The sequence below is a fragment of the Sciurus vulgaris genome, assembly GCF_902686455.1.
Source record: "Sciurus vulgaris genome assembly, chromosome: 11".
NCBI classification, from domain to species: Eukaryota; Metazoa; Chordata; class Mammalia; order Rodentia; family Sciuridae; genus Sciurus; species Sciurus vulgaris.
In genome coordinates, this window is record NC_136472.1 from 8,734,367 (window position 1) to 8,760,777 (window position 26,411).

At 51.1% G+C, this 26,411-nt stretch overlaps 2 protein-coding genes and 1 long non-coding RNA gene across 3 annotated transcripts; 1 reads left to right on the top strand and 2 right to left on the bottom strand.

Annotated features, from left to right (window-relative positions):
* Positions 1–520: 520 nt before the first annotated feature.
* On the bottom strand, positions 521–11,862 carry SNX15 (sorting nexin 15). The gene is made up of 8 exons (XM_079105383.1): positions 11,650–11,862; positions 8,500–8,535; positions 8,189–8,309; positions 5,919–6,034; positions 5,680–5,827; positions 5,228–5,368; positions 1,479–1,745; positions 521–1,141 (listed from the first exon to the last, which is right to left on the bottom strand). The coding sequence occupies exons 1-8, from the start codon at positions 11,746–11,748 to the stop codon at positions 1,035–1,037; spliced, it is 1,035 nt and encodes a 344-aa protein (XP_078961509.1). The 5' UTR covers positions 11,749–11,862; the 3' UTR covers positions 521–1,034.
* Positions 11,863–15,358: 3,496 nt separating this feature from the next.
* On the bottom strand, positions 15,359–21,430 carry ARL2 (ARF like GTPase 2). Its single transcript, XM_079105384.1, has 5 exons — positions 21,137–21,430; positions 18,168–18,278; positions 17,919–18,081; positions 16,601–16,681; positions 15,359–15,800 (listed from the first exon to the last, which is right to left on the bottom strand). Exons 1-5 carry the CDS (start codon positions 21,199–21,201, stop codon positions 15,666–15,668), a joined length of 555 nt encoding a protein of 184 aa, XP_078961510.1. The 5' UTR covers positions 21,202–21,430; the 3' UTR covers positions 15,359–15,665.
* On the top strand, positions 18,285–22,003 carry LOC306640802. Its single transcript, XR_013757916.1, has 2 exons — positions 18,285–21,187; positions 21,479–22,003. It is a non-coding gene; the product is annotated as an uncharacterized lncRNA (long non-coding RNA).
* The last annotated feature ends 4,408 nt before the right edge of the window (positions 22,004–26,411 follow it).

Below are 26,411 nucleotides of genomic sequence, written 5' to 3' on the forward strand. Positions count from 1 at the left end.
ATGTTTTGGCACAGGTGCAGTGGTCCACGGCTGTAATCCTGTGGAGGGAGCCTGAGGCATGAGGACCACCAGTTCCAGGCCAACTTGGGCAACTTAGCCAGACCCTGTCGCAAAACAACATTTAAAAAAGAGCTGGAGAGGGTGGGTTTGCCTAGCAAACCCGAAACCCAGGATTCAATCCCCAGAACGATGAGGAAAAAAAAGAAAAATGGGGCTGGGGAGATAGCTCAGTTGGTAGAGTGCTTGCCTTGCAAGCACAAGGCCCTGGGTTCAAAAAAAAAAAAAAAAAAAAGAAAGAAAGAAAGAAAAATGTTTTGGGATTTACTGGTCTCAAAAATGTTTTGAGATTTACTCAACACTGCTGGTTGCAGCCATTGATGTGGTTGAGCCTGGTCGTGTCCCAACAATTTCTATTCACAGACACCTTTTTCTTCTTAATTTTTTAGTTGTAGATGGAAACAATACCTTTATTTTATTTATTTTTATGTGGTGCTGAGGAGCCTACCCAGACACCTTTTTCTTCTTAATTTTTTAGTTGTGGATGGAAACAATACCTTTATTTTATTTATTTTTATGTGGTGCTGAGGAGCCTACCCAGTACCTCATGCGTGCCAGGCAAGTGCTCCACTACTGAGCTACAACCCAGCCCTGATTTAATTTTCATTGGTCACAGAATCTTACTCATTTGATCCCCCCCACACAACCATTAAAAAGATGTAGAAACCATTTTAGCTTATGGGTCTTACAAAAAACGGTGACAGGCCAGATCTGGCTGTAGAGTGCAGTGTGCAGACCCTGGTTCCAGAAGGGTAAACTGACAACTTAATGATGAGACCTCTGCTGCCGCGTCGTGATAGATGCTGGCAGTTACAGAGTCCTGATTCCAAGAAGGCAGGCAGGCAGGCAGGGAGCCATTGTGTTCCTCGTTCTTGGTCCAGTTACATACAGAAATGGCCCCTGGGGTTCCGGGGCAGAGAGGGATGGGGAGGCTGGCAGTGCTGGAGCTGGAGTCCTAGGGAAGGGTCCACTCCCTTTCAGGGCGGCAGCTGAGGCAGGTGCAGGTGTAGGATCTCTTCAGCCCGTCTTAGGTACTCGGCTGCCTTCTTCTTCACACCTTCCCGGCGGGCAGGGGACGGGTCACCTGTGGAGAGACTGGCTCAGCTGAGGTACTTGGGCCCAGCTCCCTTCGGAACCCCTGGTCTAGCCCCTTACGGTTCACACAGCAGCATCATATGCCCTTCTCCTTTCCCTGGGCCTCAGTGTCTCTTCTCCCCAGTTTACCAAAAAAAACAAAAAAAAACAAAAAAAAAAAACTGAAGCCATAAGAGGAAGAAAAAGAAAAAGAATGTGCCCCGGGTGACATGGTCCGTCAGTGAGAAGAAGGACTCCTGGTCCTTGCTGGCTTGCCTTCCACTTTCCCTCCTTACTGTCCCCTCCAGGACCCAGGCCTGACCCTCCACCCTCCAGCCCCTACTCACTGGGCACTCCCTGGAGCAGGATGTGCACACCGTCTCGGTAGCCCTGGAGTGCAGCAGGGTAGGCGCCTGCCTGCTCGTCCCGCAGGGCCTGGGTGATGAGCTCTGTGGCCTGGCTGAGATAGGCAGGGCGAGGCCCGCCTTCGTCCTCTCCTTCCTCCTCTCCTTCCTCCTGCCCTCCTGGCTCCCAGGGCTCCTGGTCCAGCTGTGTGGACTCTACTTTCATGGCTGCCAGCTCACCTAGGTGGGTGGGGCTGGGGCCGGCAACTTCTGCAATCAGACAAAGAGCATGCAAGCCATCTGGCCCTTCACTTCCCAGGGCCTCTTGACCACCCCCTGACCTCTCTGACCCATCTGGGTACCAGTCTGTTCTCAGTGAGGGGTGCAGTGCCTGGATAGTCTAGAAGCCACTGAGTATAGCAAAAAGAGTCTTACCTTCCTAATTCTTTAGGTATGCACTGATTTTCATTTTTGAGCTCTGGGTCACTGGTCCTAATTCCTTCCTGACTGCAGTTGGCCCAGATATGCAAGAATTTCCTCCACCAAGTTCAATTATAGGATGGTAGACCAACCACACAGCCTAAAGGTAGAAATGCTGCTTTCCTCCCCCTTCCTTCTTTCTTTTTTTTTTTTTTTTTTTTTTTTTTTTTTGTAGAGCTGGGGATTGAACCCAGGGTGTTGCACATGCTAGGCAAGCTACACCCTCCAGGGCTTTCTCAAGATCATGAAATCTCGATTCTTCTGTCCTTCTCACTTTTCTCTATCCTCCTGGCTTTCCACTCTCTCTAACGCGCGCCCTTTCTTTTCCTTTCTCTTTTCCTCTCATTTTCTCTTACCCTGCAGGGAGACACTGTTTGCTTAATAAATTCCCTTATGTGATTTCCCGTGTCCGGTGTGGTTTCATGGAAATTCCCTTACATGGGTGCCGTGACTCAGGATGGGATCTTCCACTGTCTCTTAAGAGAGTGGAACCCCATCTGACACCTCAGTGCCCCTGGACACGGCTCCACCTTCCATTCTGCTGGGTTGCTCTGCTCTGCATTCATCACCGGACTTTAGGAATACAAGCCTTTAAAGCAGAAAATTTATCAAGCTGCTGTTTTCCAAATTAAACTTATCTGTAATGAAGCACCCATCCCCAGATGCCTTTACAACCTGCTCTTTTCAACTGGACTTCTACCACGAACCCCTCAATTGACCCGATTTCTAAAAAGGGAACTCTAAACTGCTTGCCCCACACTGCCCTCTTCCAGCTCAAAGAAGCCAGATTGGTCATCACCCTCTTTCCCTACAGCAGTGAAGGAGTTCCTAGAATTAGAGGGGCTAATGAAGTCAGAACGGGGGACAGGCAGTTAGTGTAGAAATAGGGGATCAGTCAAATCGAGGAAATGAAGTCCATGAAAACCATCTGCCTTTGGAAGTCTGTTAGGAGAATGGACTTTTTACATCTCACTTGCAAAACCAGTCCCAGTCACCTAGGCAGGAAGGAGACAGAAAGCTTCAAAAAGAACTGGAAAGCAAAAGATTTTCTTATAAAAAAAGAAATAGGGGAATGTAATGTATAAAGCTACTCCCCCGCCCATCAGGTACAGCCATTTTGCCCGCCTCCCAACCACTTGTCAATCTGTGAACATCCTGGCTAGCTATTGGTTCATCAGTCAGCTTGCAAGTGTCCTTCTCCAATATTGGTCCCGTTAGCTCAGCGGAATTCAACTGTTTACTGTAGCTTCCCCGCCATCTTTTCCATTCTTCTGTCTGTCCTCCTCACTTTTCTCTATCCTCCTGGCTTTCCACTCTTCCTAGCATGCGTCCTTCCTTTTCCTTTCTCTTTTCCTCTCATTTTCTCTCTTACCCTGCAGGGAGACACTCTGTTCGCTTAATAAATTCCCTTATGTGAAAAAAAAAAAAAAAATCATGAAATCTCAGCTGAGGACCCCAAATGTGAAGGCAGTGGGCAACAGACATCTTTGTGTTCCAGGGTGAAGCGTTCATTACAGCCCCAGAGGTGGTCAGAGATCCTCCCTGTAGCTTTCACATGAGGTGGCTAGAGATTCAGTGAGTCTTTGGAGAAGAGGCCTTTGACAAGAAGGTGCAGGAGCAGCGAGCACTGTGGCATCCCTGTCCTGGACAGGGAAAGCTTAGGCATCTCTCCAGCCCCATCCAAGTGGGGAGTCCCATGAGATCCCATGAAGAGACAGGTGGGGGGGCTCCTGCAGGAAGGCAGGAGATGTTTCCCCTTCCAGTTGGGCCTAAAGCCCTCCCTGTGTTACTCAGGAAGTGGGGAGTGGAAGAGGTAGCAGGGCACGCAGGTACTTGAGCTCAGGACAGGGGCGCTGGCTCTTGGCCTGCAGAACTGACAGGAGGCTGGAGGAGCTGCCCAGGATGGCAGGCAGGGAGGGAAGGAAGCTCCTGAGCACACTGCATGTCAGCAGCAGGGGGACAAAGATTTGGGGGTTTTCCTATGGACAGAGTAAATGTCTCACGGGTGCTGCCTGTGAAGGGCTTTTCAAAGCAACTGCCAAGCTAGGCCTGTAATCCCAGCATCTCAGAGGATAGCAAGTTCGAGTCCAGCCTCAGCAACTTAGTGAAGCCCTAAGCAACCCATGAGACCTGTCTCTAAATAAAAACTAAAAAGGGCTGGGGAGATGGCTCTGTGGTTAAGCACCTCTGGTTCAGTCCCTGGTAACAAAAAAAAAAAACAACAAAAAAAGCAACTATCAGTGGCTGTCCTAGCCAGGGAACCCCAGGGAGCTCAGCTGGGCCAGAGTACGTGGGTGCCTGCCACTCAGAGGCTGGTCAGTGCACTGGCAACACCACCTCTTCTGCCCTTCTGATCCACTCTTCCCTCTCCCCAACCGTGGCGGGTGGGAGCAGAACAAGAAAAGCAAAAGGAAGCTATTCACACCCTTGTCACCACGCTGGTGTGGCTGTGGGCTGGCCTGAGCCAGGTGAAGGTGAGGCTCATGACCAGCTGGGAGACCGACACAGGCTGGCCTTGGCCCTCCATCTCCGAGGGTGGGCCTCAGACACCTGAAACTGACCAGAAGGTGAAGGGCCAGGCCTCGAGACCACCAAAGGGCAAACAAGGAGGGCCAACAAAACTGGCTTAAAAACACTTAAGAACACTTAAAAACACTTAAGGCTTAAGAAGAGGAACTACTTCCTGGTCATCCAAAGTGAGACTGACCACTTTAACACCTAGGTTGCAGTTATAGCATGAACTTGAGAATTTATGAATGACAAACCCAGCGTCTCCTGTGGGGAATACCGTGTTCCTGTCTCAGAGCAGGAAGGTGCTCAGGACCCTGTCCACCAGAGTGGCCTGCAGGCGGCAGCAGCTCCAGACCCAGAGGAGCTTCCCTTGGCTGCTGCTCTTTGAGCCCAGACTGACAGGCTTCTCAAGCTTTCAGGATCTGCAGGGGACCCCGAGCCAGCCAGGAAGCCCCTCCTTGGACTTCCAAGGGGAGAAGCTAAAACCTCCCAGAGAAATGTGACTCTGCCCTGAGTTCCTTCTCAAGGAGACCATGGTGGAAGATGGCTCATCTCCTTCCCCCCCGGTTACTCACTATACAGGGGCATCTGGTTCACTAAGCCACCAGCCCCTGCTGCTAATGCTCCAGAAGGCTACCGCTTGGCCAAGGACAACCTGCCCAGATTTACGCGGTTGCCAACAGGCTGGCTGGACCCGTCTCCTTCTTCACCCCTAAGGACCTGCTACTGCAGCCCTTGCTGTGCCTGCCCCTGTTCCTTACCTTCCTTGGAGAAGGGGTCGAAGAGGGCAAGCTCAGCCTCAGAGAGAGGGCCTTGGGCAGGGGAGCTGGACGCCTCCATGCTGCCACAGTTAAAGAGAAGATCCAGGGCGTCCTGGGCAGGGCTGGATGGCGGGGGGTCCGCTGAGGACAGACCATTGGGGATATTAACACCTGCACTTAAACTGCTTGCCAGAGTTCAAAATGGAGTGATCGAGTGATTGGCTCACTAAATCCTTGCAGGAATAGGCATAGATGAGCCTATTGTTGGGGTTTGTGCCCATTTTACAGATGGAGAAACTGAAACCAAAGACAGGAAATGACCTATCCAAAGATCTCAGCAGGTGCCTGGGGCCAGGTTTGTCACTAAGATCACAGTGTGGGGAGGGGTGTGGAGCCCTGCCTCCCCACCTGCACCCCCCAATTCTGGCTTCCTCCCCCCATTCTTCATGTACCTGACACCTCCAACTCCTCTAGGCCCCTCCTTTCTGCAGGAAGTGGCTGGGGCAACTGGGGCTCGTCAGGGGGTGGTGTAGGGATCAGAGGGGGTGGCAGGATGTGCAGATCTCTGGGCACCTCGGAGGGCCGTGTCACCTCCCCACCCTGCAGGAGAGAAAGACCAGCAGAGGGAGTGCAGCCTGGTGGGCAGGTAAGTGTCCCAGGAGCTGGGGTGGTAGGAGGCAGGGGCACATACCCGGAAGAACCCCTTGAGCTGGGGGCTGTTGTTGAGCGCAGGGATGTGCACCGTGAATCGAAGCAGGTCTTCGGCCCCCTTTCTCCGCTCCTCGATCACAGAGGCTTCAAACCGGCCTGAGACCCCAGGACAAGGCAGCAGGGAGAGCAGTGACCACAGGGGCTTCTAGCACCAAGGCCCCCTTTTCCTGGCTCTGGGCAGCCTGCTGGCCTCCTCCCCAACCTTCCCAGATGCCTCCTATAGGGATCAATCTCCCTACTCATTCTTTATTTATTGTTATTATTATTATTAATTATCATTGGTACCAGGAATTGAACCCACTGAGCCACATTCTCAGACCATTTTTATATTTTATTAGAGACAGGGTCTCACTGAGTTGCTTAGGGCCTCCCTCAGTTGCTGAGGCTGGCTTTGAATCTCGATCCTCCTGCCTCAGCCTCCTGAGCTGCTGGGATTACAGGCGTGCGCCACCACACCCAGCCCTATGCATTCTTTCTTTTTTTCTGTCAGTACTGGGGATCTATTCCAGAGACTTGTACGTTCTGGGCAGAGACTTGTGCGTTCTACCACTGAGCTACATCCCAGCCCTTTTTATTTATTTACTTATTTATTTTTAGTTGTAGATGGACATGATACCTTTGTTTTATTTCTTTATTTTTACGTGGTGCTGAGGATCGAACCCAGTGCCTCGCACGTGCAAGGCAAGTGCTTCACCACTGAGCTCAACCCCAGCCCCATCCCAGGCCTTTTAAAAAAATTTTACTTTGAGAGATGGTCTTGCTGAGTTGCCCAGGTTGGCCACAAACTTGCGATCCTGGGCTGGGGATGCAGGTCAGTGGTAAAGCGCTTGTCCACCACCAACAATGAAAGTCTTCAAACGTGCCATCCCTCCTGCCTCAGGCGCCCAAGTAGCCGGCATCACAGGGGTGCACCACCACACCCCAGATGGTAACTAAACACCTGCTATGTGCTGGGTTCAGAGATGAATGAGAGAAAAAAGGTCTCTGCTCTCAAGGATGTGACATTGTAGATGGGAGGAAATCAACAAGAAACAAAGTCATTCCAGATGGGTTTGATGTAATAAAGAGGAAAGTGAGGCTCAGAGGAGAGAAGTGATGCGCCCAAGGTCACAGAGCAAGCACAGCTCCGCTGCCTTAACTCTGTCACGGGGGGGCGGGACAGCCTGATGTACTCCCCACTGGCCTGCCATAACCTGCAAGTAACAGCATCCTTCACCTTGCTGCGAAAGAATACCTCATGTGAGTCAGGGACTCGTGTGATTCCTGGACTAACGGGTAAATGGTCATCTCAAGAGTTGGTCTGCTATAAAAGCCAGTTTGGCTAGTAGCTGACATGGTCCCTGTCTCTTGCCATGTGATGCCTTGTGCTTCCTGGGGACTCTGCCAGCAAGAAGTCCAACACTGGATGTGGCCTCTACACCTTACACCATAACCATGAGCCAAAGTAAACTTCTTTTCTTTTCTTTTTTCCCTTCCATTTTTGTACTGGCAATTGAACCTGGGGTGCTTTACCACTGAGCTATATCCCCAGCCCTTTCAAATTTTTTTTTTTTTTTAATTTTGAGACAGGGTCTTGCTAAGTTGCTTAGGGTCTCCCTGAGTTGCCCAGGCTGCCTGAACTTGTGATCCTCCTGCCTCAGCCTACTGAGTTGCTGTATTATAGGCATTGCCCACCACACCTGACACATAAACCTCTTCTCTTAATAACTTACCCCGTCTATGGTATTGTGTCCATTAGCAACAGAAAACAGACACAAACAAAGACACAGACCAAAACACTTTGCCTCACTGAACCTCAGTTTCCTCATCTTGAAAATAGGGCTAATAAGGATGGGAATGTGCTGGCATGGTGGCACACACCTTCAATCCTAGTGACATGGGAGGCTGAGGCAGGAGGATCACAAATTTGAGGACAGTCTTGGCAACTTAGAGAAACTCTGTCTCAAAATAAAAAGTACAAAGGGCTGGGGATGCGGCTCCATGGTAAGGCTCCCTGGGGTTTAATACCCAGTACCAAAAAAAAAAAAAAACAGATGGGAATGTTAAAGGGCCCGGAGCACAGTAAGGATCGGCCTCCCACCTCCCTGAGCCCGTTTCCCCAGGAATCAAGTGAGGCCATCATCTCTGAGGATCCCTTTGCCTGTGGTCCCGGGCCCCCCTCTCTCTAGCCCATGGCCCAGCCAAGGGCCAAAGGCCCCCTTTGCCCACTCTCCTCTGTCTTGGGCCTGAGAGCTCGGATGGGACACTCACCAAACACCTGAGCACGGGGGAAAGCCGGGAACTCCTCCAGGCGGCGGAAGAGGTTGCGGTGGGTGTAGGCCAGGTCCCCATGCAGCTTGCGGAAGTCACTGTACCGCTTCCAGACCACCACCTACGAGGGGCACGAGATGATCTGGGCCGGCAAGGGTGGGCGCGGCCCTCCCCACACCTGGTCTGCCCCAGGGCCTGTGAGGAGAAGACCCCAGAGGGCCAGGGGGAAGGGGCCCACTATCATTCTTGCTGCTTCCAGATGTGGAGTTGGGGAATTGGGGAATGGTCCCCCGGCCACCCCTAATTCTTACCTCTTTGACATCCTCTGGGTCCTTCTTGGAGATGAACTGAGAAAGAAAAGGCAAGAGCCAGGTGAGGTCAGAGAAAGACACCTGACGCCACCAACTCTAACAGCGAGGCAGGCCCAGGGACCTCTCGGTCCCCCTCCCAGGGATGGTGCCCTTTAGCCACCAAGGCATCCTGAAGTTAAGGTTTCAGGAGTAACTCTGAGCAATTTTTCTACCGTATGCCTTAGTTTCTTCATCTGTCAAATGGGAGGATACTTAAAGGCCCCTCCAGACTGCTCTGTTCTCTGTTCAGCTCTTAAACTGTCCCTTCAGAGGGCCAAGTCTTTACATCTCCTGAAACCAAAGAACCCTGAACCTCTGAAGAAAGGAGGTTGTGCTGAGTGTGGTGGCCTGTTCCTATAATCCCAGCTACTGGGGCAGCGGAAACAGGAAGATCGCAAGTTCAAGGCCAGCCTGGGCAACCTAGTGAGACCCTGCCTCTGAAATACAAAAATCTTAAAAAAGGCTGGGTGAGTGGTAAGAGTGCCTGCCTGGCGAGCATGAGGGCCTGGGTTCGATTCCCAGTGTGCCGAGCTGGGCCTTCCTTAGGGGAGGAAGCCCTGTGTTCAAACATCCCTGGTCACAAAAGAAGCCCCCTCTGGGGCTGAAGACCCTGGAAGTGCAGAGTTGGGTCTGAGCTGAAAAGATTCAGTTTTTATTAAGTTATATTCATAATCATTTAAAAACAATGTCCTACAAGTGTCCTAGCACTTGTCCTAGATGGCAGTGAGGCAGATTAACATGCCATTTAAAAGACAAACAGGCAGGCAGGCCTGGGCACCCTGAGGAAGGGAATAATGAGACTAAAATCCTGAGGAAAATTTGAAGTCAGCCTCAGCAATTTTGGGAGACACTGTCTCAAAATAAAATATAAAAATAGCTGGGGCCAGGTGTTGTGGCATATGCCTGTAATTCCAGTGACTCGGGAGGCTGAGGCAGAAGGCTCATAAGCTCAAGGCCAGCTATGTCTCAAAATAAAAAAATAAAAAGGGCTGGGGATGTGGCTCAGTGGTCAGGTGCCCCTGGGTTCATTCCCAGTTACCAAAAAAGAAAAAAAGGGCTGGGAATTTAGCTTGGTAGAGCACTTGATCAGCATGTGCAAAGCCTGGGAGGAATTCCAAAAATATTATGTTGAGTTAAAAAGTCAAACATAAAAGAGTATTTGTTGTATTGCTTCATTCTTATGAGGTTCAAGAACAAACCAAATTTATCTATGGTAACCGAAATCCGAGGAGTAGTAGACTCTGGGGTGGAGGGTGACCAGTGATTGGAAAGATGAAAAGAAATTTTCTGGGGTGATGAAAATGTCTTTCTTGATCTGAGTGGTGTTTGCACACACAATACTTTATGTGAAATTTTATTAGGCTATAAGTTTAAGACCTGAGCATATTCATACAAATTGTATCTCAATCAAAAAAAATTTAAAGTGAAATAAAACCCTGAAACTCACTTAGGAAGACCAGTAAGTGAAAAAAATAAGCACAATGTCACCATGTGCAGATAATTATAACAAAGTGGATACTATATTTGCTTGTATATGTGCTTTATTTGCAAGGATCAACAAACTGGCAGCGACAGTTCCTAAAAAGAGGAATGGGGATGGCAAGTGGGCAAAATTTATTTTTATAATTTATAGAAATATGTCAAAGTAGGGCTGGGGATGTAGTTCAGTGATAGAGGGCTTGCCTAGCACGCACAAGGCCCTGGGGTCAATCTGCAAAAGTGCAAAGCACAAACATGAAAACAAAAAAAAAAACCCAAACAACAAAAACTATCTACCCATCTATCATCAAAATAATGGATGCTATTTGGTTTAAAAAGTCAGCAGGAAGACATGTAGGAAAAGGTTACAGAAGAAGGCCACATCCTTCCTACCCTCCTGCCCATCTCCCAGGGGCAATATTTTTATTTGTAATTTTTTGGCATGGGGATGGCATTATAAAAGAATTGGGAAAAGCACATTTCGAAAGCATCTAGGATTCTGTATGTTGATCACTTCATATGTGACTTTATGTTTTTTATTCACTTTAATAATTACTATGGCACCAATAGTAGTTGCTTATTGCTTACCCCCAAATTCAAAAAATATAAAATATGTACACTAAACCAGACGTGGTGGTGTGCACTTGTAATCCCAGCGCTTGGGGAGGCTGAGGAGGATCACAAGTTCAAGGCCAGCTTCAGCAATTTAACAAGGCCCTGTCTCAAAATAAAAAATGAAGAGGGCTGGAGATGTAGCTAGTGGTAGAGCGTCTCTGGGTTCAATCCTCAGCACCAAAAAAAAAAAAAAAAAAAAAAAAAAAATAGAAAGAAAAAGATAAAAAGACACTAAAAAGTCCTCCCCCAACCCCTGTCCCCAGCGACTTGTTTCCTCTCCCCGGAGACCTCCATCATTACCAGTTCTTGCATATCATTCTACAGACAACCTTTTCAATGTTTTAAATTCTTTTCAGGGTTTTCTCCATGTCTTTCTATAAAATGTGCTTATAGAGATGGAGTTGTGGCTCAGTAGCATGCTAGGTACTGGGTTCAATTCTCAGCACCGAATATAAATAAGTAAAATGAAGGTCTACTGCCAACTTAAAAAAAAATTAAATGTGCTTATATTATTGTTTCAAACATCAACTATAGCCTTTACCTATTGACTTCCTGCGATGACCGTGAATATTCAAGTCCTTTTGAACTGTGAATTTTTTAAAACACAGACCTGTATTTTTTAAAAATAAACTCTTTAAGGAGGCTTTTAGGTATCCAAAAAGCCAATAAACAAAACTTACTCCAAAATTGGGAAACCAATTAATGTTTGGGTTACGCGAGTTTTCACGTCTGAGGATTTCACAGACCGATGCCCAGACGGCACGCTTCGGGCGTGGGTACACGCACCTAGCAGGTCCGGGAATTGTTGTCCACGCCCTTTTAAAAAGGACCACGCCCTCCCATGGCCCCGCCCCCTGGTGTAAGAAATCAACGAAGGCGCCTACCACAGGTTCCCCTTAAAGGGGATATCCATTTCTGTCGTCTAAAAAAGGAGCTTCCTGCAGCGCCTTCCCTTAAGGTAAAACACAACCCCCTGGCTACTTAAAAGGGAAACGTCCCCGCAGGGTCCCACCTCACCTGCGCGGTTACTTTGTATTCGGTGTAGCCCTTGGGATGGGTCCTGGGGTCGGAGACCGTGTAGTGCCGTAGGAAGTCATCCTTCGCCTGGCGAGACATGACAACCCGGCTAGAGCGGGACTGACCGGCGGCCGGCGCCCCCTCCACGCCACCCCCGCCCCTCGCGCTCTGCCTCCGCCTGCTGCAGCCTAGCCCGGGCCTGCGCCCTTCTCCTTCCGGCCCAGGGAGCTGGTCGCAAGTGACAACGCTGTTCTTGGCCGTATCGAGCGGCTAAGGGAGCGTCAGAAAAGTTCCCAGTTATTGGTAAAGCGCAAACCTTGGTAATTTGAGAGTAAGGATTGGTTGGGGAGGTTCCAGGCTCTTCTAGTCTTATCTGCGGAACCAAGCGCATCCTATCAGGGCGGAAAACCTCCTCTCAGACCTCCAAACGACGTCTCCCCTGCTTCCCTTCTTTCATCCAGCCACCCAACTTTTATTTGTATTTTATCTTAATGTTTTGAGTTGGGGATCTTGCTCTGTTGCCCAAGCTGATCCTGCCTCGGCCTCCGAGGGGATGGGACTACAGGCACCGCTGCGCCCAGCTCATCCACCCAATTTTCATTGTGTCCAATCTGTGCCAGACATAGCCAAATTCCTGTCTCCCTCTGCAGGAGGGAAAACTCATGTTTTCTTTAAGCATGGGGGAAGCAAAAAGAATGCCAGAGAAGCAGGACGCTCTTTGGGGACCCTAAACCTAAAGTCACAACTCTGACGGTTTGAATTTCTTTTAACTGCTTGAGACCCAATTTCTCATATCTAGAAAAAAAGGGGGGGGGGGTATATATAGAATAGAATCTGCTGTAATGAAGGTTTTTTTTTTGGTTATGGGTTTGCAGCCAGAAACAGATATGGTGGAAATCACCACATCAAAGTAGGAAAGGGAAAAGGCTTACTGTCCTCAGTGAACATGTAGGTTTGGGCAACTCCACCACTACCAGCAACCCCTTCTACAAATTTGGGAGACAAATAATCATGGAAAACTTTGAGAAGAAGGTTGGTGAGATGGGAAAAGGCTCCTTCAAGTGTTCCTGGGTCCTGGAGAAACTGAAACCTGAGTGTGAGCCTGGTATCATTGATATGCCCCTGCGAAAATTTGAGACCAGCAAATATTTCATGACCATTATGGAAAGGCCAGGATACAGAGTCTTTATCAAAAACCCCCATGGGGGTGGGGCCCTGGGTGCAGCTCAGTGGTAGAACTTGTGGTTAGCATTTGGAGGGACTGGGTTCGGTTTCTAGCACCCCCCACCAAATATATATATAATTAAGACCCCAAGCTGACTGCCCTCTCCCGATTATTGCTGCAGGAGTTGAATTTGAAACTGGCCTCTTATGCACTAGGTGTGAAACAGCCGATCGTCAGTGTTAATACAGTGGCTTCCACTGAGCCATCCTACAGAGGCGAAAGGGGCTCTCACAGAAGTCAGTGCCTACATTGGGAAAATTCCCCTACAACCCGGACACTGGAGCATCGGTGCAAGTTTCTGGTCAGAAAGGTGCCAACATATGAAGCAGTGGCTGCCATGCCTTGGTTCAAGGGATGAAAAGTCACCAGTAAAGGCAGCAGTGCCGGAGGAGCCACAATGCCTGATGCTGACAGGCTCTCCGGTCGGCCTTTCCAGAGGTCAAGTTGATGATATATATTGGTACGGTTGTCCTTGGGGGCCACGTGGAGAACTGTGTTCTCAAACCTGGCACCGTGATCACCTCTGCTCTGGTCAGTGTTACAACTGAAGTCAAAATCTTGAAATGCTCCATAGTTCTGAGTCCAAGGCGTGGGTGAAGCACTGGCAGGACAGGGACTTTTCTTACTGGAACTCAGAGGTACGAACCCTGAACTGCAGGCTCCAGGAAGTAACTGACTCCAGAATTGGACCCTGGAGGCTCTGAAAGTGAATAGTTCATCAGGAGGCTGGGATGGGGCGCTGTCCCCTGGCACAGCACAACCGGGCTCCTCCTTTGAAGCTTGCTGGGCAGCGCGTAGCTCCTGGCCTCCCCTCCCCCCACTCCCTGGGCCCTTTTCTCAAGCTGAAGACAGCAGGGCTGCAGATCCCTCCTGCCTCGGCAGGGCAGGTACTCTGCGCCCAGACCTTTGTGACAGCACAGCCTTGCCATTTTCTTGCTTGTCCCTCACTGTGTGTAATTCACCTTTTCTACCCAGGGTGTTGCTTACCAAGGGCCCCAGGAGGATTGCACAGGGGATGACTCACTCCTGTGGGGAAAACTGAGTCATAGTGCTTCAATTTGCTTAAGTGCACACCGTTCATAATTGTAGCTGACGCCTGGTGCTAATGACACACAAGACACCAACCCGTTTGGTCCTCATCCCGACCCCAGGAGGTAGGTGCCAGAATCTTTCCCCAAATGGGGAAACTGAGGCACAGCAAGTTGAGAAACAACTTGCTCAGCATTAACGAGCAAGTGGCAGAGCTGGGTTTGGCTGTGGGGACTCCATGTTTGCTGGCCACAGGGTTTAGAGCGTGTAGCCCTCAGCATCTGTCCCTCAGGAAGGACAGGGCAGGGGCTCCTGATTTCGAGGATGTTCTAAGATTGGCCACACAAAATCTGCTTCCTTCTGTCCATCCTAAAGGAGCCTGATGTGGCACTGGTAGAACTCCACCCCTCGGGGAAGGGATCCCAGTGCCAGTTCAGTGGAAACCCCGGTCTCTTCCTCGCCTTTACTAGTAGCACCCGACTCTCATGAAAACGTCCTTCCTCCCTTGGACAAGCCCATGGGCTTGGGGGCAGCAGGTCCTCATTAAGAGGTGGGCAAGAGCTCATTTACTGCCCTTGGCATTTGAATGTAGAGCAAAGAGGTGAAGATAGACCTGCGCTATCGCAGGAGGCAGCAGGCGTAGTGGTGAGGGTGCAGCGTCAGCGCACGACTCCCCCCACCTCGCTGGGGGCTTCAGCTAGCACTTAACCTCCTGGGGGCTCAGCTTCCAGTATCAAAGGGGACACTGATGTCTGTGCCCCTAGGCTGTTCCCTGAGAACAGTGCCCTGACCCTGAGGAGCAAGCGGTGGCTGTTGATGACTGTTGGCAGGAGCTGTGAAGACATCCGCCAGCCCTGCTGCCTAGACTGAGGTCCGAGGGGCCCTGCTTCAAAGTGGCCTTCAGGGAAGGCCCTAACTACCCCTGGCCCATGCAGCCCCCTCCCTCCCCCCTCTCCCTCATGCCCACTTGTGCCCAAGTCCGTGCCCTCTCCATTCCTAAGAGCCTTTGCTCTTCCTGCCTCTGCTTTGATTCTGCCTGAGCAGCACTGCCACGTGTGGCTGTGCAGGATGTCCACTGCACAAGGGGTTCTGGCTACAACAGCAAGTTGGGAGCCGATTTTCAGCCTACATTCTATTCAATGACCTGTGCGCCGTGAGCCCTGGTCTTTGGCTATGCCTTCTTCTGATTCCCACCTAGGAGGGGTGCAGTTGCCCTGGTGAACTGCCCACTCTCTCTACCTAGGACCCTTCCTCCTCCTCCATTCCCAACTCTAATGCCGCCTCCTCTGAGAAGCTCACCTGGACTCTTCCAGATGGAATCAGGTGCAGCCCCAACTTGAGCTTTGGCAACTCTGCACATCCCTGACACAGAAGACCCTCTGCTCCTGTACATGACCTGCTGGACTCGGACCCCAGGTGGTCTCTAAAGTGGGCGAATCACAAGTGGCTCAGCCAGCAGTTGGACAGGAGCGCTTTATTCCCACAGCTGAGTGGAAGATGAGGCCCAGAGCCTCTAGAGCAGCAGAGGCTGCCCCTTCCAGCCCAGCCCCCTCTTCTTGGTGTGGCAGCTGCAGGCTGGGTCAGGAGCCAGGGTGACAGCCAGGTGCAGCCCTCCTGCCATGGGACAGCAGCAGCGGGCAGCAGTAGCAGCAGCAGGTTACGGCAGGGCGGGCGTGTTAGTCTGGTGGGCTGACTCCCACTCCCCACGGTGGTGTCTGGGAGGGCTGGGGGCCTGGACTGCGAGTGGGGACAGCCAAGTGGTTCAGTCAGCTGTGAAGATGCGACTGGAGATGTCATCCAGGAGCCAGTCGATGCCCGGCAGCAGGTTCTCCCCAGTGACGGCACTGCAGCCCTGGATGCACCAGTGGTGGCTGCGGATGGAGTCCAGCTCCAGGGCCTGCGAGCGGGAGGTGCTGGTGGGTTGGCGGCCAGAGAACCCGGCCCCCTCCCTCTCCTGGCCCAGGGGAGAGCCATGTCCCTCAGGGCCCTGTCCAAGGGTCACCCCGTCCGGGCAGCCTCCTCTGTCCTTATGAGGGTTTGTCACCCCCTCGGGCACGTAGGCTCTCTGAAGTGAAATAGTGAAAAGAGCAACAGGAGCCCCTGTGCCAGGCACCGTGCCAGGGACTCTACACAGGACGTCGCATCTGCCCCTCCCAAGGCCTCATGAACCTGGGATTGTGTTTATCATTTTCCAAGGAGGAAGCCAAAGCTCAGCTATGTAACCTGCCTAAGGTCACGCAGCTAGTAAGTAGCAGGACCAACCTGCTCACCTGGCTCTTTCTCGTTCTGGTGCTTGGGCACTAGAGTCAAGACTGAGTTACCAGGGTCACACGGGCCTGCTTGTAAAGCCCGCTTGTCCACCTTCTAGCTGGGCAATACCAGGCGAGCTGTCGGACCTCTCTAAGTCTGCGTCACCATCTCCAAAATGACAGTGGTAGTGCTTCCTGCTGAGGTGGTGATGAGAACGCATAGCACTACAGTGGACGCACTCCCCGTGTCGGCTACTGTGCGCTGCAGAATCGTCCCTGTAGATTTGCTCTGCCCAAGGCCACAGGCCACCATTGAACCTCATGAACCACTGAGCCTCTGATGCCCCAGAGGTCCTGCCACAGCAGGGGTCCAAAGTGCTTTTTAAGTAAATTAACATAGAAATGCGTGCCCCAGTTCCTCTGAGACTGCCCTGGGGCCTGGACTCACCTCCCGAATGGCGCTGGAGGACAGTGCTCCCGGCAGGTCCTGCTTGTTGGCGAAGATGAGAAGGGTTGCTCCAGCCAGGCGCTGGGGAGAGAGGGAGGGTGGGGGCTCGGACGATGGCCTGACCCCCCTCCACCAGCCAGAGCAGCCGGGGTCAGAGACCAACCTGGACGATCAGACCAGGCCTGTGGGTTTCAGGAGAGGCCCAGGAGAGGGGGCAGAGTGGACAGGGCCACTGAGGAGGGGCCCTGGGCTGGGGCTGGGTTCTGGTTCCAGCTGACCACCCCGAGGGGTGCTCTCTCCTTCATGCCTGTTTCCTCCTTTACAAGCCGGGAGAGGGTATCAAGACGGACCTGGGCCCTCCGCAGTCCTGGACTGCTCGCAACTGTGACCTGGTGTGCACAGAACACGAGCATCCGGGTCCCAGGGAGTCTGCTACAAGTGGCCACCTTCCCTATTCCAAGTGTTCGTAGCCTTGATTGTCCTATTCCCAAAAGGGTTCACTGTCCCTCTGTCATTTCCACGTGTTTAAACAGGAAGCCCCTCCGCGTAGGTGGGTGGACAAGACCCTCTGGGCCTCGACCTGCCAGGCCTGGGCTCAGCATTTGACAGCCCGACACCCCCAGGAGGGGCTACTGTTACGCCCGCCCGCCCAAGACCACGTGTTGCTGCGGTTCCTGCAGTTATTAACCCCTTCTCTATCACTCTTCAGAGTGCTCTGGCTTCTACTAAGTGCAGAGTGGGACCCGAGTCAAGTCCCAGAACAGATGAAGCACGTGGAAAAGTGAGATCCCTAAGACCCACAGTGAAAGCAGCAGGACCTCCCAGCGCTGGTCCCCTGGTTCAGCAGGCACACTGCCGTTGTCCGAGAGGCTGGCGCTGGGGAGCGGGGTGAAGGCAGGGGGCACCTCTGTACTGTTTGCAACTCTTCTGTAAACCTAAGACCTTACTTAAAGAAGTGTTTGGGCCCACATGATAAGTTACAAGACCAGCCTGACTGTAATCCCATTTTAGGGATGTGGAAGGGGAGGCTCCGAGAGGTTCAGTGCCTTCCTGAAGTCACACAGCAGAGGCAGACTCCTGAGCCAGGCTTCCCTGCCTCCCAGAGGCACAGCCTGACCTTGAGGACGCCCGAAGGCCCTGTGGTGGGAGTGTTGTCATTCCCATTTCAAGGTATGGAACCTGAGGCTCAGCGAGTGACACAGTAAGACCAATTTTACATACACCCTGGTCTCCATCCGCAGCATGCTTTCTGCCTGTGGCAGTGCAGGCCCCTAGGTGTCCCTCTGGGAGCACAAGGGCCCTGCCCCACCCGGCCCACCTCCTCCACCAGCAGGCTCTGGAGCTCGCGCTGACAGTCCTGCATGCGCTGGCGGTCGGCGCTGTCCACCACCCAGATGAGGCCATCAGTGCTTTCAAAGTAGTTGCGCCAGTAGGAGCGTAGGGACTTCTGGCCACCGACATCCCAGACGTTCAGCTTGAATCTGGGCACAGAGCAACGGCTGGCGGTCAGCTGGTCCTCCCCATCCTGCCCACCCCTCCCAGGACAGGCCCACAGGGACCCGCTCACCCCCGGTGTTCCAGTGTCTTGATGTTGAAGCCCAGAGTCGGGGAGATGGTGTCCACATCTTCCCCGTTGAACTTCTTGAGGATAGTTGTCTTGCCGGCATTGTCCAGGCCGCTGGGGCACACAGGTTAAGGAGAAGTCCCTGTGCTCTGCCAGGGTGATGTCACTCCCTTAGGGACTGACAATTTCCCATCATGTATCAAAAAGAATTGAGCACATGCCTGGCCCATCACTGGCCCGGGAAAAACAAGGAACTATCAAGATATAATTTTAGCTGGACGCAGCAACTCCAAGGGCAGGAGGATCACAATTTTGAGGCCAGCCTCTGCAACTTAGTGAGGCTGTAGGCAACTTAGTCTTAAAATAAAAAATTGAAAGGGTTGGGTATGTGGCTCAGTGGTTAAGCACCCTGGGTTCATTTCTCAGTACCAAAAAACAAAAACAAAAAGGTATAATTTTATCATCTCTGCCAACCAAAAGCTCCTTAATTCTTACAATAAATATTGGTTGAACACCTACTATGTGCCAGGCCCTCTCTGGGTGCTAAGGGACAAAGTCTCTGCCCTTATGAAGCTTACACTCAGTGGGGAGACTGTGATAAAGTGCAAACAAACGAGTGTGGCAAGCCCCGGGGAGACTCCTTGAGGGGCCCCTGTCAGAGGAGGCCTTTCAGCTCCTGTGCCAGGGAAGGCTCCCAGAGGCATCTTGAGCAGACGCCTGAAATATAGGGAGTCAGCTTTTTTGAAAGGCTTAAGGAAGAACAAATATTTAGAGTTAGAAACCTCCATCTCTGTTTCTGGATGTTCCACAACCTCTGGTGCAGAAAGCCGAATGGGTGAGCTCACCAGTAGGAGAGAACCAGCCTCTTCTAACAACACTTAAGGCACTTACAGCTGGGGTGGAGTTGGGGGGTAGGGAAGTCCTTTCTGCTTAAAGGACCTGGACCCAGTGACTTCAACCTGTAAAACGGGGGCAAGAATACCTCCAGGCCTTGGCCCCAAAAAACTGGCTGCAGATTCTCCCCATCCCCCTAATGCTATCATCCATCTTCTCCCTGACATCATCCCTGCCAGCTGACAAATTCGCTATTGTTTCTCCCCCTCAGATGTAGCAAACAAACCCCCCTGGATACCTCTGGCCTGCCCAGTGATTCATTCCTACCTTTCCTTTTACAGCATGCCTCCTCAAAGCAGTTGTTCACTCTCACCAAGCCTATTTCTGTTGCACTGCTCTTTCTTAAACACTGCCCAGCAGGCTGTGGTTCCCACTGCTTCCCAGACCTGCTCTTGCTAAGGTTGGTGGTCCTCAAGGCCTCTCCCACTGCTCTCTAGTGTACAGTGGCCTCATCTGCAGCACCTGGCAACCAGCTCACCTGCATCTCCTCCTCCTTGGCTTACTCTCCCTCATCCCTTATCTGTATTTATACAGCTCAATTCTCTGTGCACACATGTTCCCTAGGTGAGTCCCTCCAGGGTCATGGCTTCAAATACCATCTCTATGCTGATGCCCCCCACCCAGGGCCCTCTAGTAATCCCTGTATCCACCAACCTACCTGGCACTCCAAGGCATCTCAGAGGCACATGTGGCCAACAGAGCTCAGAGCTCATCTCCCTGGGAACCTGCTCCTCCCCTAGTCTGGTCTTCCCCATTTCAGCCAGTGGCTCTTCTCTCTTCTAATGGCTCAGTCCAGAAACCCAGGTGTCAGGCTTAATTTTCGCTGGCCCTACTGTCACAGTTTCCCCTTACTTCCGTGACCTCACTACTTCCATCCTAGTCCAAGCCACCATTCTATATCACCTGCATTAGTAAGGCTGCCTAACTGGGCTCAGTTCATGGCCTCGCGTCTGGTACTCACTTAAAGGCAGAGCCAAGAACTTAAGATCCTAAGTGCTGTGCTGCATGTCCTCACCCTCTCCAGCCAGCCACCCTCCTCAGCATCCCTTGAACACACCAATTGTGTGTCAGGGCTTTGCACTGGCTGGCTGCTCCTCTGCTTTAAGCTGCTTCCCCCCAGATATGGCTCATTCCTCATCTCCATGTCTATCCAGCGGTCACTTTTTTGCTGTGGCCTTCCTTGGCCTCCCTGAACTACTTTCTTCTCCATTCATACTACATATTTCACTTATTGGCTGTCTCGTATTTCTCTCCCCCGTTACAGAATTTTCGTGAGGGCAGGATTTTGTTTGGTTGTTTTACCCCAGCCCCTAGGCCAGTACCTAGCACATAGTAGGCGCTCAATAAATATTTATTGAATGCGTGGGTTCCCTGTGCCCGTCTCAGAGCTCCTTAAATGAAATGCGACGTGAATCTCACTGAGCTACAAGCTCAAAGTACTCCCCTGCCGGGCCTAGCTCGGGACGGCCGATTCCCCACGGCCCGGCAGGCAGGGCCGAGAGTGCAAACGCCCGCTAACGGGGCTCGGAAGGCCGGCTGGGCCCTCGGACCTACAAGCCGCCGGCCGCGGGGACACTGACGCGCGGTGTGGCAGGAGCGGTGACGGTTGGACCGCGGTCCAGGGAGTCCACACCCGCGGGCGCAGAGCCCAGGATCCCACGCGCCCCCGGGATTCCGGCCTCGGGGGCGGGGCCAGGACCCGGCACCCTTGGACACGGGGGAGGAGGTCAGGGCCGGAGAGGACGGGCCCACGCTCAGGCCAGCCGGAGACGGACGGTGACGTCCGAGTCACCTCCAAGCGCCACCTCCTCCTTACAATACGGACACTCGGCCCCGCGCTGCGCCGCTAGGCCCACACCTTCGGCGTTGAAACGGAGCTGCCCCCCCCCGGCCCGAGCCGGTGGTACGGCCTCCACCCGGCCCCCGCCGCCGGCGATTGGTAGGGCCCACGTGCGTGACGCACAATGGGCAGCTGTTGGCGCCGACGGCCGCGCACCCGCGCCCGGCAGGGGGCGCCTGGCAGCGCCCACCCGGCGGGGCCCCCGCTACCCTCGCGGCCGCGGCGTCCGGGAGGATACAGCATGAGCAGCCGCAGCTCCCGCTCCTTCTGCTTCATCTTCTTCAGAATGGTCAGAAGCCCCATGGTCCCCTAGCCCCCTCCCAGTCGCCGTTTCTTCTAGTCCGGGACCCCGCTCCCTGTTCCTATTGGCTGTCACGCCCACCGACAGCACCGCCTATTGGCCAGGCCCCTTGTTTGGTCCGGCCCTCGCACCACGTGACCGCGAGGTTGCCCGCCTGAGCAGCTGCAGTGGTCCCTCTAGTGGCGCTTAGGCGTCTGCGCGGCTCCCTGCATTAACCCTGCACCTCCCGAAGACTGCGCATTTGGGGACAGGAGCAAAACCCCATTCCTTTCTCCCCAGGACCCGAGCACTCGCCCGGGAACGGATCGTGACGTTGCTGAGTTGTATCTTGACACAGTAGGGAGTACTTGCGAAGAGGTCCTGACCCGGGAGTCAGAACCAAGAGCCCGAAGGCTGATGACGAGCTCATCCGGGAGCTAGTGTGTGACCCTGCTCCCCGGATACGGGGGCCACATCCTGCTCGTCTTGGGCCTTGGCATCATCTTGAATTTGCTAGTGCCAGTAGGGAATGGGCCTCCCCGTCCCAGGCTCCTGTAGGAAGTGGGCCGGGGTTTCTCAATCGAGGGCTGTACTGCCCCCTAGGGGCCATTTCGAAGTGTACAAGGGCATCTTGGAGTTGTTCCAATGACGGTAGAGTTCCTGTCGTTTAGAGGAGTAAGCGCTCCGCAATGCGGGGAACAGATCCTTACAAAGAATTGTCTCACCTAAGATGCTTCGTGTTGAGAAAACTGAGGCCCATATGCTACTTAGCACAGTGACCAGTATGTAGTAGGTGCTCAATAAATGTTTGTTGTTGAAAGAATGGCTTTGTTTAGAGTTTCTTTCCTTTTTTCTTTTCTTTGTACCGGGGATCAAACCCAGGTATGCTCAACCACTGAGCCACATCCCCAGCCCTTCCCCGCCCCCCCCCCCCCGCAATATTTTATTTTGAGACGGGAGACAGGGGAGACAGGGTCTCACTAAGTTGCGTAGGGCCTCTCTAAGTTGGAGAGGCTGGCTTTGAACTTGTGATCCTCCTGCCTCAGCCTCCCCAGCCTCTGGGATTACAGGCTTGCACCACAGCGCCGGGCCTAATGTTTCGTTCTCTACCTTAGTGCCCAACAGGTTCAGAGAAAGTAAGGAAACTGAGACTAGGGACCAAGCAGGTTGTAAACTCAGAAGTGAGAGCCTTGTCTTATTTTTAACCTTTTCGCCAGCCCATGAGAAGGTAAATGTGAGTAATTAATATGGAGTAGCCCCTGTCTAATGCTTGTGAAAGAATGTCAGCAGCTGCTGAAGATAATGGCTAATTCCTGGGTGACCATTTACAACCCACTCTGGTGGTTCTCCTTCATTGCCCTCTGACCCTGAGAAGTTTCTTTGCTTTTTGTGGATGTGATAATGAGTCTAGATCGTTTAAGGAGCTTGGGTAAGATTCAAACTCAGGTCTGGCCAACAGTCTTCCCAGGTGCTTCCCCGGAGTTTGCCTAAAGAGGTACTGGAAGGAGCTGGAGTTTCCCATCTTGCAGAAGAAGGCTGTGGGAAGGGAGAGCTGGACAGACAGGGTGCCTGAATGAGCCCTTCGGGTGGACACTAGTTACCCTCTGTCAAGCACACACAGAGAAGAAAACGAGCATAACTCCTACTCAAAGGCTTTGACACACAACTAAGACCAAAATGGGAAATGCCCAGACCAGAGGAGCCTGCCATAGTGCCTCAAGGAATCGTCTACAGAAATTCTAGCCCTGTTTGTGAACATCAGTGTCCTGGAAATTCATTATATTATGGTTTGGAACAACAAGAAACTTGAGGGCTGGGGGTGAAGCTCAGTGGGTAGAGTGTTTGCCTAGCTTGCTGAGGCCCTGGGTTCAATCCCAAGCACTGTCCCAAAAAAGAAAGAAACTGGAAAAAGCCTAAGTGCCCTCAGTAAGGGCAAGTTAACTAGACCGGGGCACGTGCCTGTGATAGATTCCATCAAATCCTTAAGAAGAGTGAGGCGGAGCTGTAATAGCAGTGTGGACGGGTGCCATGCTACAACAAGTGAAAAGGTGAACTTCAATCCATGTTGATTTTAGAAATAACACACCTGGAAGCATACCACTGAACAATTTTTTTTATTGTTCTTCAGTGCACTATAAATACTGTTTATCTTAAACATCTTTCTGGGTAAATATGTATAAATCTTATTCTTCTAAGGACTTCATATTTCATAATATGGACATAACAATTTTTCTGATATGTTTTGTTGAGATCCAAGATGGTGGACTAGAGGGAGGCTGCGTTCCTTGTCGCTCCGTAACTCCGGTTTCAAGCAGAGGATATCTGTTTCTTGGTGAGGCAGTTTTTGCTGCTTATCGATCCCCTGCTGTTTACCCCATTTGTCTACTGAGATCACCTGCAGTCTGCCAGCATATCAGCGCCTTTTTTGAGTGCAGATTGCTCACTGTCAGGCGCCTACCATCCACCATTTGCCTGCCTCTCGCCTGTCCATCGCCTGCCTTACACCTATCCATCACCCAACGCACAAGGTTCACCGTCAGGAAACTGATTGCCCACTGCCAGTGGAGCACCAGCTGCCTGCTGTTGCCTGGAAGTTCACTGTTACAGTACCTGCAGGTTTGATTACACGTGGCTGCCGCCATTTTGAGACAACAGCCAGGCCCCATAGGACCCCTGGTCAGACTGACTGAGCCCCGTCTCCAGGAACCCTCAGCCCAACCGATCACTCCCTGCCCCTGGGACCCTCACATCAACTTACTGCTCCTTGCCGCCAGGACCCCCAGTCCAACTGACTGTGCCCTATCACCGGGATCCCAGACCAACTGATTGCACCCGGCCTCCAGGATCCCACAACCATACCAAACACACCCGACCTCCAGGACCCCTGCCTGACCAACCGCACCCCGCCTCCAGTTGGCCACGTCCACACCCTGAGCTGCAGCTCCCCATTTGCCAACACATTTTGAAGCCAGAATGGCCACCTTGGATAATCCTGGAAACCATAGCTCCGATCTTTAGGTGGGGCAAATTCCATCCTGATATGCCTGCTGGAGACTTGAAGCTCATTGTCAGGTACCTCTCATGCATCAGGCTACTGAACACTGGGAGGTTTCATTAGTACATGACTGTTATACTGTAGATTTTCTTTTTTCTTCTTATTGAAAAATTGTAAGTTTTTATTTCTTTACTTTTCTTGCTCTCTTTTCCTTTTGTTTACCTGTTCTCTCAGAGTCTCTCCCTTTTTTGCATGCTAACATCCAATTTCTTTTAATTACACTCTCACCCTTACTATTATCTAGAACTTCTGTATATTCTTTTCTTATCCCATTAACAGCCACAAACTACATCCCTCTGCATCCTCTTTGTCCTCTATTAGAAACTGCAGACCTTATTGAAAATCTGTTTTACTGAAGATAATATTTGAACTCACTCTGTTTATTATGACAATTTTGTTATTGTCCTTATAGGGGCTATTTGGTCTAGGGTTGCATAGTGTCTGAATTGGGCACTGCTAATATTGATCTCCCCTTAAAGAAAGGGTTTTGGAAACCTATAGGGCCACTATAAGCCTATAGAGGGAAATCTGCAATATCCCAGATCTGCACTGCTAGAGGGGAAGATACATGAACAACATGAAAAAACAAGGGAAGAAAATGATCCAAACAAATCTAGATTCTATATTAATAGAATCCAGTGACAGTATGTTAGAAGAAATGTCAGAAAAGGACTTCAGATTATACATGATTAAGGTGATTTGCGAAGCAAAGGATGAGATAAGAGAGCAAATGCAGGCAATGAATGATAATACCAATAAGCTGAAAGAGCACCTGCAGGAAGCAAAAGATCATTTCAACAAAGAGATAGAGATTCTCAAAAAAAAAAAAATAAAAATAAATAAATAAATAAATAAAACAAAAAACAAATGGAAATCCTTGAAATAAAGGAAACAATAAACCAAATAAAAAACTCGATGGAAAGCATCACCAAAAGACTAGACCACTTGGAAGACAGAACCTCAGACAATGAAGACAAAATATATGTTTCATAATATTACTGTGAGTTTTGCATTAGTAATATCTTAGATCTTTGCAAACATACAAATAAATCTGAAGGATAGATTCTTTGACATGAGAGTACTGTGTCAAATGAATACACATTAAAAACTTTGACAGATCTGCTGAATTACTGTCCAAAATGCTTTTCTGGTTTACATTCCTAATAGGAGCAAGCGGGTAAGGTCAAGTTGGGGTAGGGTGCGTGCCCACTTTGCTCTATATCATTACCATTGTTGGATATTCTCAGTTAAACTGTTTTTAAAGAAAGGGATGCAGCCCGTAAAGTGGATTGTGAAATTAGTGTCACGAATGGACTGAATCGTTCGAATTGCCATTCCTGACCATTTTGACTACAAAGATATCTGTTTCACGCAGTTCACACTAGCAGCGTTAACAGCAATGAAACACAAGGAGCAGAAGAGAAAACTCCTTCATCGGGATAGTGCTGGGTAGATCTGGGTAGAGCAGAGAGCCATTTAGATGTGTGTACTAAAAACCCCTGCAATTCAACTCTTAACTCTAGGACTACGTTCTGGGGAACTTAAATTTACCACCTTCAATACTTCTGGATTGTTCTACTTTCCTACTGCCCTTGCATTGAAATACTTACTTAAATGTCATGCTCGCAAGTCCTTCCTTTCCAAGCTGTCCCACTTCCTAGGGGCCAAATGGTAGGATTTCGATTAATGTCAGCCAAACAAACCACCTCGCATCTTTGAAGAGGAGGTGACCAGGGAGCAACTCTGTTTAACTTTTGAATAATTTCCTGAGCCAGAAACTGAGGGGGGTGAGGGGCTTTCAGATAAGGGCAGGGGCCTATTCAGGCTATTTTTATTTGCCTTGTGGAAAGAAAGAGAGCGTTCAAAGCCCCTGGGAAATACCTTTAGAAGAGAACTGGGAAGAAGAGGTAGAGCTGTAGTTATATGTAACCACCCCAAAATACCTGTAATCCCAGTTTAGCTGGAGGCTGAGGCAGGCGGACCTCAAGTTTGAGGCCAGCCTGTGGCAATTTAGTGAGATTATTTCAAAGTTTAAAATACAAAGGATGAGAATGTAGCTCAGTGCGAGATTCCCTTAGGCTCGATTGCCAGTTTGGGGACGGGGGAGAAAAAATATAATTATCTTCCCCACAAGAATGACCATGAAATTAAAATGCTCAAATCCTGAGAGCTGTGGAC